The 11,593-nt window shown below is 38.9% G+C and overlaps 2 protein-coding genes across 2 annotated transcripts; one reads left to right on the plus strand and one right to left on the minus strand.

Annotated features, from left to right (window-relative positions):
* Positions 1-681: 681 nt before the first annotated feature.
* Positions 682-8,043, minus strand: zgc:153913 (carboxypeptidase N subunit 2). The gene is made up of 2 exons (XM_020649588.3): positions 7,366-8,043; positions 682-7,205 (listed from the first exon to the last, which is right to left on the minus strand). Exon 2 carries the CDS (start codon positions 7,195-7,197, stop codon positions 5,626-5,628), a length of 1,572 nt encoding a protein of 523 aa, XP_020505244.2. The 5' UTR covers positions 7,198-7,205; positions 7,366-8,043; the 3' UTR covers positions 682-5,625.
* A 177-nt stretch (positions 8,044-8,220) lies between these two features.
* cldn1 (claudin 1) lies at positions 8,221-11,013 on the plus strand. Its single transcript, XM_020650289.2, has 4 exons — positions 8,221-8,588; positions 9,238-9,402; positions 9,639-9,723; positions 10,456-11,013. The coding sequence occupies exons 1-4, from the start codon at positions 8,366-8,368 to the stop codon at positions 10,616-10,618; spliced, it is 636 nt and encodes a 211-aa protein (XP_020505945.1). The 5' UTR covers positions 8,221-8,365; the 3' UTR covers positions 10,619-11,013.
* Positions 11,014-11,593: the final 580 nt, after the last annotated feature.

The following is an 11,593-nucleotide window of genomic DNA, read 5'->3' on the forward strand; positions in this document are numbered from 1 at the left end:
CAACATATTTTTAATTACAGCATTTCTTTGTTTTTTTTGTTTTTGTTCTTTACATGTTCAAAATAAAATAAATCAAATCAAATCAAATCAATATTTCCCTTAGTTTTGAATATAATGTTACTTAAAAGATGCAGAATATCCTGAAGGCAATATCCTTTTGTAAAACGATTAACTGTAAAATACATCAACACAATCTTACAGAATGATGAAGCTTTTATAAGTCTTTAAAAAGGTGACCGCAAATAAACCAGATTTGGCATTGGAAGACCAATTGGGAATTCTAATTGTTGTTGTTAAAAATGTTAATGAATTTTCACTTTACAACCAGAATAACCAACATGTGCAGACACAATGCCTCTGATACTGCAGCCAATCAGAGCATAATTAAGTGGACTTCATTTTCAACAAAACCATTGTCCCGACACTTTATATTAAACATAACACAAACTGCAATCAATTCAATTCAATATACTGCTTTGTTTTCAGATTCAGAAAGTTCCAGATTATCGGCAGCCATGTTTTGTTTGATTCTTTAACAGCTTAATCTTAACTTTAACACCGAAAAAGTACGGGTTAAGAGGTGTAGATTCCACTGTCTTGCATATTATACTCGGATCTGAAAATAATAATCCCTCCGGGGCAACAATAAAACATGTAAAGGCAAAGCACAAGTATAAAGAAATCAGTATTTTACCAAAAGAGACAACCTCAAGGAAAAAAATCCTGACAATTTCCTAAGTCAAATTTCAAGGATTTGTTTCTATTAGGTTATTTACTCTTTCAATTGATTTATTTAAACCTGGGAACAACACTGAATAAAGATTTAAATCTTGGTGCTCATTAGCTCAAAACCTCTCAGATTAAAAGTCCAGTTTTTCTCATAGTTCAAGTCGAGTGAGGATTACCTCCAATTGCAGGCCATCCCTCCAAACTCTGGAAGTGAGACAGCCATCACATTTTGTTCTGTGAATGGTGATGTCATTCAGCTCGGACAGAGGACCCAATCGACCCCCTGGCCTTTGACCCTTATTAACCCTGGGTGAGAGTGCTGTATTCAAGGTGTAGCCATCTGTGTGCCTTGTTGTGTTGAAGTTTCCCTCCTCCCTCTCTCTTTATCATACCTCCCAGTGTTCAGAGGCAGTGGAGTGGTCAGAGCAGGACTGGCTGGTCTCCATCAACTTTTAAAGATCCCTGGATGATAGGATGATCACAATAAATGCTGAATAGTTTAGAAATATGTGCCATCACAGTGGTCAAATATGACCATTTTTCAAAACTCTTTTACATTTTGTGCTACTAAAATTGTACTATGCATTTATCCTTCTTTAAACACAGATACAGCTCATCAGATTATATAAACTGTATTGATCCCCCATTGGGGGAGATTTGGTTGTTACACAGGCTCAATAAAAGGGGCGCAGAATTCACAAAAATAGCAAAAAGTTTAAAACAACCATTTACAGTTATTAAATATGAGAATAAAGATACAATATTTATACAATAATATAGGAACATACACTATGTACACCTTCACATGTGGAAAGACAGAGAGCAGTTATTATTAAAAACACATTCAGTGTGTAGCATATTGATTATGATGAACATATCTCATGTGAGTCATTTGGTGGTGAGGCTGTTAAACAGTCTGACTGCAGATTGGATGAACGACCTGCGGTAGCGCTCTGTCTTGCAGGGTGGATGTCTCAGTCTGAAGGAGCTGCTCAGAGCTCCCACAGTGTCATGCAGGGGATGAGAAGGGTTGTCAGTGATGGATGTCAGCTTAGCAAACATCCTTCTCTCACCCACCTCCTCCACGAGTGAAAGTCCAAGACAGAACTGGCCCTCCTGACCAGTCTGTTTAGTCTCTTCCTGTCCCTCTCTGTGCTCCCTCGTCCCCAGCAGACCACTGCATAGAAAAACGGAGACGCATAGAAAAATGGAGATGCCACCACAGTGTCATAAAAAGTCCGTAATAGAGTCCTGCAAACTCCAAAGGACCTCAGTCTCTTCAGCCTTTGCAGCCTGCATTCGACTTTGTCCCTTCTAGTACAGGACGTCTGTGTGTTTGACCAGTCCAGTTTATTGTTGAGAGAGAAGATAGAAGAAAATAGGAATAGAGAGATTAAGAGATAAGATATTGTACCTTTTACTGCAATGTATTTACAACAGGTTACTTTGCCTATCTGACATGCAGAAGTGGTGATGATTTATAGGTCAAATCCCTCAATTCCACTTTGAATAGTATTAAAATAATAATTTGATTCACCTTGACTGGCTACAAATTCACTGGCTTACCATCATAAATAATAATCAAATACAAGAGCTATTCAAATAGCCTTTGAGGAGCTGGGGTCTGATAAACTAGCTCTTGCTTTCAGGACATTTGTGGCCAAATAACATTTAAAAGCAGTAACTCAATGTATAATGTCTGACATGGTTCAAGATTGAAAAAAGCCAATGACATTTACCAGATTCTCGATTGATCAAATTAAAGAAAATGATCCAAAGGCACATCTGCCTATAAACCAAATGTTTGTGAACTCATTAGTGGCATTCAACTATTCTCAAGGGGTCTCCAACACTTCACTTGAGAATTACCAGAAGCTCGATGGCCTGCTTTTTAGTATAGCGCCAAGAAGTAGGCTTCACAGACTGCGGACAAAAAAATTCTGACAACAAATGCACTCGAAAGCCTCTCCCCACTTCAGTTACACTATACAGATGTTTATTGTAATGTTTCCACCAGTGGCGGTTCTAGACCACTTTTACTGAGGGGGCCAAACTGGGGCCAGTTGTTTTGTCAGAGGGGGACATTAAACCCAGGTGAAAAATAGACAAAGATGATCGCTTTAAGAAATATATAAATATTATGCCAAATAATAACGCATATCAAAAAATACCATGATTTATATTTGTTTCAGTAAGAGTATTTAATACTAGATTGTGAGTCCTGTTGTCAAATACTGTATATGTGTTATGAGGGGGCTCTTCCTTTTGGAGGGGTGGCCACAGGGGGGACCAAAGCTCAGTGTTACAGGCACTGGCCCCTCTTGGCCCCTGCCTAGAACCGCCCATGGTTCCCACTCCTCAGATGCAGAATAATGGGATAGGCCTGAAGTTTGTGTCTCATCTGCAACATCAACAGTTCAGTCAGCTAAAGAAACCTCACGGAGCGCCTCTACAGTCAAGTCCACGGTAACTTTGCATGGGACTCCCCTGCAGGCGGCACGCTACAAAGTGAAAAGGCGAACAAGCTGAAAGAAACTCATAAAAAACCACCCAACTGACAAAGAAGGCTATTCCTGTAACAAAGGCTTCACTGTAAGTGGCACACAACAAAGTACAAGAAACTATTTACTGGTGGCAGAATGGTAAAAAAAAAGTGATGGCCGCAGAGGCTGAGATGTTGTTCAGGGACCTTAAAAGTAAAACTGAAATAATGTAAAGTTTGGTGCTAACACGGTGGCATGGAGAGTTACTGTGCTTTGTAAGATTTGGGTATAAACATTTGACACGTTTAACAATAATTGGCTTAACTTAACAATGCTCCACTCCATTCATCAGATGCTCTAAATGACCTTAAGTGATGCAAGCAGGTTTTGGCCACTTTCATCTTGTCAAAGTAGCTCAAGCCTCTATCGCTGTTAAGTAGTATGGCAAAATATAGCGTAAAATTAGATTTATTTCTGTTAAGTTTTATTTGTCAGTTTTGTTTTCCTCAGGTTGAGATTATTTGTAGATATGGACCGATTGCATTGTCTTTCCCAGGATTTTAAAAGTCTGACATGCAGATACTTATTTTTGCTGATACTGATGTTCTTTCTTTATAGAACAATAATTATCAACAAAACTAAAACGCCTTTTGTAACTTACCTTGAATACAAATACAAGCTTGTGTTCTTAATTAAACACTGGTAGCAAATTAAGTTAAACGTTTATTAAAAGAGCAAAATTGCAGCAGGTTATATGACATGGCGTGAAAGGTCTGGCTGGTGAGTGTTAATCTGGGCTCAGCACAGAACGGATATCAGCATCGGATATATTTGAGAGAACTGTCCAGTCACTAATCACAGCCCAACAGGCAGAAAATGATCTGACTCCTGTCACCAGCCGGCCACCAACTCTTATTATTTGCTTTAATTCGAACTTCATTTATATTTATTAGGGCTATAAGCATTAAGTCGTTATCATGATCGTATAAAGTCTGAAACAGCAAGTACTCTCATCTTAAGAAAATAATAAATAAAATGATGCCTTGCCATTTTTATTTTTAAAAGCAGACGAATGGAAATTCAAACATGCAATTAAAAATGTGATTAATTGTAATTTAAAAACTAGAATTATGAAACAGTACGGCTTGATGTGGAGCACAGGGCCTTTCAGACTGCTACAGTGATACTGTGTCAAGAGTGAAGTAATGTATAACTGTTGTTCAGATTCTGTTGTGCTATGCAGAAGTTGTTATTTATGCTTCCTTTATGTAGGAAAGTTGATATGTACCTTCTAAACTGAAGGCTACCAAACACTTCATCTCATGACCCCAAACATAAGGGTCCCAGAGACTGGGGACCCCCAATGTCCCTGGAAGTGGTTAAGGCATATAACGTAGTGCATCTCATGAATACGCACATACACTCTTAGGCCTATCAAAACCCTGATATCACAAAAGAATAACACAAAAAAACCCAACAGTCTAAAAACCATACAATTATTTTATACAGTAATGTGAAAGGATAGAAGCAGAAAACAATTCATTTCCATGTATAGACTTTAGCACTGAGCAGGCAAACTAAACTTCATCGAAAAGATAAAGGTGTGTTCATCTTTAAGTGTAATAAGCAGCAGACAGCTACAATGTTGATGTCATGTGCAAACTAAAATTTTAGGCATTTTCACACATTCATTTCATTTACATTTCACTTAATGTTTTTTTTTTGATTTAACTACTCTTTTGTATATATGTTTTTACAATTATGGGTAAAATAAACATTTTTTTAAAGTTTATTTGGGGAAAGTTGAAATTGGGGAGAGAGAGAGAGTGGGGCATGACATGTGGGAAAGGAGCCACAGGTCGGATTTGAACCCAGGCTGCCCGTTTGGAAGAACATAGCCTCCTTACATGGGGTGTGTGCACTAACCAAAAAAATAGAAAATTACCAACATGAATGGATACATGAAAATACATACCATGAGCTACCTAAATGTAACATTAACTGGCTTACAGTAAAGTTAGCTAGCCATCAGACATGTTAGTTAGGAATTGTTAAAGTTAGATGTTAGCGGTGGTGGGTAATGTCTTGTAAGATATGTTAAAATATAGTCTAATGTCACCCTGGATTTTCCCTATTCCATAAATTTGTGAATAGTAAAAGAGGCTGTGAGTTTGTAGGCATCATTTAAGTATAAGTCCATTCTAAGCAGAGAGGATCTTCAAAAGTATTGGGTTGAACTTTAAACTTTACAGGAAATGGGTTCATACACCCTTCTTATCATTCAGCATGTAAGCCAGTTATCAGCTGCTGAGTTACAGGTTTGTTTACAGTATCGACTTGGACAGAAGATATTATGTGACTTTTTGAATAACCAAATGCGCGAGTACTTATTTGCATGTGGTTAACACAAAAACTACTCATTGGGGCTCTCCGTTATTGCTACGTTGCTACAATTAGAGGGTCCAGATTTATTTGTCAAAATATGCTCCTTAACACTGCCACCCTCCTCCTCAAACAGTACCTTCACTGTTATCGGAGAGGATACATCCACTCTACACTTGATGGTCACACTGTTTCTGGAAGCTTGTAGGATACAGTTTCTCATGTCAGGCATCTCATCTTCAGATACCTGACAAACCAGCTGGTCCCTGTCCATGGAGGCGACTGTCCGGCCTCTGTAAAATCTGGGTCCATGGCAGAGGACCCTGTCCAGCATCTCTATGTCCAGGCTATTCTTCAGCACCCAGTCATGCAGATAGAACAAGTGGCAGTCACATTTCCAGGGGTTTCCGTGGAATCTCACTGTGTGCTGCATGATTAAAGGGTCTAAGAGGCCCAGTGGGATAGTTTCCAGCTGGTTGTCGGACAGGTAGATCTTCTGCATGAGCAGCTGGTCCTCAAACAGGTTGGCCTCCACTTTGCTCAGATTGTTCTTGTTCAGGTGAATAGTCTTGATTGAAAAAAGATCACGAAAGATTGTTCCGGGCAGCGAGTTGAGCTGGTTTTCAGACAAGTCGATATTCTCCAGGGTCGTGACATTCTTAAAAATGGTTTGCGGAAGGTATGAGAGTTGGTTTGAGGACAATGTAAGGTCCGTAAGAGTTGTGAAACGACTTAAAGAGTACAGCTGAGTCAGTCTGTTGCCTTTTAGGTTCAGCTCCTTCAAATTTGATAACTGGAATCCAAAAACTTTGTCGCTGAAGCTTGTAAGAATGTTTCCACGAAGGTTCAACACCTTCAGATTGGTCAACATGCAGAAGATGCTGTCAGCAAGCTCTGATATCTTATTCCCCTCCAAGTGAAGCTCTGCCAGCTGAGAAATATTGTTAAACGTGTTGGATGTCAGATTGCTGATGAGGTTGTTGTTCATTTTCAGGGTCTCCAGCTTTCCAAGACCAACAAATGTTTGTCTTTTCACTTCTGTTAGCTTATTTTGTGACAGATCCAGGACAAGCAAATTGTTGAGCTTCAGGAAAATAAATTCAGGCAGATCTGATATGACGTTGCCCTTCATCTGCAGAGTTTCCAGGTTCTTAAGAGGGTCAAACATGCCAGGGAGCAACTCATTTACCTGGTTGTAGTTTAGCAGCAGTTTAGTCAAATTTCCCTGTTTTGAAAAAGTCCCCAGATGAAAATGATTCAGCAGAGGGTTCCCGCTGATCTCCAGCTCCTGCAGGTTGGTCAGATGTGTGAAAGCCTGTGAGTGAATACTTGTCAGGACATTATTCAGGAAGACAAGTTTGGTGAGCTGGGGGCTGTCCTCCAAAGTGTTGGGGAACAGGTGGGCCACACTGGATGTCATGAGAATGAACTCTGTGATCTGCCTGGACATGTTCTTCGGTAGATGTGAAAGCCATGTTTCAGCACACAGAACTTGGACCGGAGTGAAACACTGGCATCTGACTGGACAAAAGGTATGTAGCTCTGCGTTTCCTTTTTGACAGAGAAGCAGCAGAAGCAGAACCAGACGCAGCTTTTTACCCATAGCTTACTCTTCAAAAAGACAAATAAAGACTGGATGAGTTCAAAGAAAATCATAGAAACGAATGTATTACTCTTGTGCTTGAATTTCTATTTCCATTTATCCACAGGGAGAAGAATAAGTAGCATTCAAAGTGTATTTTTCTATGAAATGAAATGAAATCCCACATACCTCAGTGTTACAGAGATCCTACTGCATTGAAACAACTTTGCTTGTGGATCTACAATCCCGCTCACACAGAGTGCAAACAACAACAAGTCTGAATTAGGCAACACAAAAAAACCTTTGACCAACTTCCTGCCCTGTGTTTATTCACGCTTAAGTGACCAGTCCTGAAATACAGTGAATCAGCCAACTGAGCAGAGTGTGACTGACTTTAATATGAACAATATGTTGGAAAAACAACTTCTAATCTTTTTCTTTATATTAATTTAAGCAGGCGTTAGTCAGATAGTCTTTAGTTACCAAAGACAACGAATAGAATCAAGAAAAAATTGATTATACAGCATATAGGCTACATGTAAAGCTGCACAGTCTCTTTTATTTTATTCAAATCTCTATCAGAAATAAGAAATACAACATATGACACAACTGATCATTCTGTTTATAACACAGAGGACTTTAGAAACCGATAAAAATTGACAAGGAAGACTTAGCTGAAAAGCTATAGAGTTAAGAGAGTCACATAATAATGACACACATGAAGTGTTAAAGAATAGAAGTGGAGGCTTTATCAGTTAAAATGATTCATAAATCAGTATTAGGCAGAGTTTGAATAAGGCAGTGTTTCTATTTAAAATGTCTCATTTATTATCTTATAGATAGAGATAAACTAACTTTCTATACATGAACAGATTTAAATATAAACTGTGCTCGCAGCTGAGGATTTTTTTCTGAATGATCTTTAATGCTGCAGGCTGCATGTTTTGTAGCTGCCACTAGTAGTCGTCCTGCTGCTCCTCACATTAGATTCCTGACTCCTGACATTCTTGGATCCTCCCTGCCCTCCAGGGTGTTCCCAGGGGATGCACAGGTAGACAGCAGCACTGTTTGAGCACCACAAAGCAAAACCAGCAGGGACTACATCAAGGAACAATTGGAGACTTCTAAATCTTAACTTTTTTTTTTCTTTCTTCTAGTTTCTCATACATTTGTCTTTTCAACTCAACTGATGGCCAATGCAGGTATTCAGCTTGTTGGCTTTGCGCTGGCCTTCTTGGGCTTCATCGGCTCAATAGCATCCACAGTCATGGTGGAGTGGAAAGCTTCTTCGTATGCAGGAGACAACATCATCACAGCTCAGGCTCTGTATGAAGGCCTGTGGAAGAGCTGTGTATCACAGAGCACTGGGCAGGTTCAGTGTAAAGTTTATGATTCACTTCTGCAGTTGCCAGGTAATGTGTCTCATGTTTTAAAGAATGTTGTATTTTTCTTAATATAACTCATATTTTTAATAGTGATGTTTTGGATAAGTAGTGAAATCCCTTTACATTGAAAAAAAATAAGTTAGAATCATGGATGGGCCTGTTTGTTTTAAAGTAAGAAGGTTTAAATCTTTGTGGTCCTAAATGCCATTTATTCTCCCTGAGAGCTCATGCGTGCAGAGACATGTCAGTGAAATACCAGCAGCTGGCTGAACAAAAGATGTTCCTCTTCTTTGAAACTTTTTAAAATGAACTAAAGTTCTGGATGGAGTTCAGTATTCAAAATGACTTTTGTGTGTAACGGTTTTGTTTTCTGTTATTTTTTAACATGAAGAGCTGATATCTGTCATCAGATTAAGAAATACTGGAGGGAGTTTTTTGGAATGCATCTCTCTGAAGATGACTCATACTTTCTGAACTCCCGCTCGTTTTGTTGTCAACAAGATTGTACACTGAGATTCAATAGAGACATTCTCGTGACAATGACTATCTTATACCCCGGTGGCATTTGAACACAAATCTACAAGAATTAAAGAACTTTTTAAAAGATAAAAAGTCAAAGCAAAAGAATATTGAGTTCAACCATCTCATATTAAGTGTGTCATGTGTTTGTCTGCAGGGATCGTGCTGGGCACTCGAGGGCTGATGCTCAGCTCCATCGTGCTCTGCTTAATTTCCATCCTGGTGGCGGCTGTGGGCATGAGGTGCACCACCTGTATGGCAGACGCACCCGAGCAGAAGGACAAAGTGGCCCTAACCGCAGGGATCATCTTCATTATTGCTGGTCAGATTTTAGACACAATTTATAAACAGAATGAATTTACTTTCTTAATCTAATCTAATCTTAAAACACATCTCAACACGCTGCTGTTTGTTTTACACTGACCACAATAATGGAACAACATCCCAACATGATTTAACAGGCAGTGATTATTTCGTATACTTAGGCTAAATAAAAATGATACACTAAAATATATAATATAATGTAACAAAATCAATTCTATTTGTACTTTTCTTCAGGTCTTCTTACTCTGGTAGGAACGTGTTGGTACGGACACAGAATAGCCAAAGAATTCTACGACCCCTTCACTCCCACTAACTCCAGGTGAGCTCACCTTTCTCTGCCCTGTCAGTCTGTATTTCACACTCATCATAACTGAAGGTGTGTGTAATGAGACAGGGGAAGGAACTTGGGTAAGCTAACTGTAATTGTACAGAGGATTAGGGCCACTCTAAAAAGTCAGAATTGTGAACATTTTCTCAGTCAGAACTTCAAACTACTTTTTTTTGAGTGGCCCTAATCCTTTTCTGTCTCATTGTGCTGTTGTTCTTGTAGCAGTCAAAAATAAAAATATGGTCTATATTTCTTTAAATTTTACACATTAGAAGAACTGTATGAAAATACATTGAAAAGATACAAGCTTCAGCCTGCTGCAGCGTGGTGTATATTAACTTTGTTTGGTTTAGCATATAGGGAAAGATTGCAAACAGAATGAAACAGGTCTGAGGACAGTGAGGATGCTAAGCTACCAGTGTAGACATAGGGAGTTACTACAGGGAGGTAAGGATAATGAACTGCTATAAAATCAAGTATCTTCATTGCCACCATAGATTTCAGTTTAAATGCTAACATTAAGGTTGGCTAAGCTAAAGTAAGCTAACATGGCCTCGGTCTTTTTTGTGCGTTTCTTTATAGAAATGTCTTTGTGGTATCTGAACAGTGCGATTGAATCAAAGCTAATTCAATAGGCTATGAACAGTTTGTTTTCAGACTTGCATGTTGTAATTGATGGAAGGTTTTGTAGTTTGACCCATGTACTGTCTGAATGATTCCCAGGTATGAGTTTGGAAGTGCTCTGTATGTTGGATGGGGATCTGCCTTCCTCATCATGATAGGAGGGAGCTTCTTCTGCTGCAACTGCTCTAGTAAGAGCTCAGGGAAATCCCAGCGCTACCCTCCATCCCGCTCTGCAGACCAGCCGGGCAGAGACTACGTCTAAAGATAATATCGCCGTCCTGCTCAAGGTCAAACACTCCATTCATAGAGTCAGCAGGCGACAATCCCTCAGATTTGTTGTTGCAGAGATGTACTGAGACCGGGAAACTTCGGTTCAACACTTGAAATCAAACGTTTTAAAGTGAAAATATAGATGCTCAGAATATTTAATGGCATTTTCTGGGCTTTAGTTTGACCCAACAATCTTTATGTAACAACTTTGATCTCTTCAGTATGGATCTGAATTGTGGGCCTCTTTGCTTTTTGTCTCAGCTTTATTGTACATTCAACATGTTCTTTAATTTGATGTAAAATATAATCCTCATCACTTTCCTTCTTTTGAAAGTTTTTCTTGATAAGTACCTTGTGCTTGGTCATTAAAGGATAAGATGAGCATTAGCCTGTATTTGTCTTGTTGGTTATTCATCCCATGTGAACCTTAAAACAACAATGTGTTAGTGTCTCTTAAAACCTTTGGATTTCATCCTTATGTTTAAGAACAAATGGAGTCAGCCAAAATGTCTTCTGTTCAGTGTAAATAGGGACATGATTAAAAGAGCGCTCATGGCTCCTGTAGAGAGAGGATCAGATTCATAAATGTATCTGTTTCATTAGCACCAAACCTAAAAGGACACATAACCATTTTTCAAAAGATCACAGCAAAAGATGAGAGACCTTTCTGTTCTTTAAGCATTAAAAGATTGACTTGGAGTGGTGTCAAAGCCTTTAAAAAAAGAGAAGCAGAAATGTGTAGCCTGAGGAAAGACTAAACTCATGCACAAAGAGACATACCTCAGACCACAGGCTCATGTCCCAGCATGCCTCTGTGCTCTCAGTTCATGAAGGCGTGATTACAAAGAACGTATTTTTAAATCACACTCTCAACTTTCTCAAATGGAACAAATGTTGAGAGTTTAAATCCCCCATACAACCAGCGCATGAACACATATAACATCTTTTAATCCTCTTTTTTAGCCAC

The sequence above is a fragment of the Labrus bergylta genome, chromosome 4, assembly GCF_963930695.1.
Source record: "Labrus bergylta chromosome 4, fLabBer1.1, whole genome shotgun sequence".
NCBI lineage: Eukaryota > Metazoa > Chordata > Actinopteri > Labriformes > Labridae > Labrus > Labrus bergylta.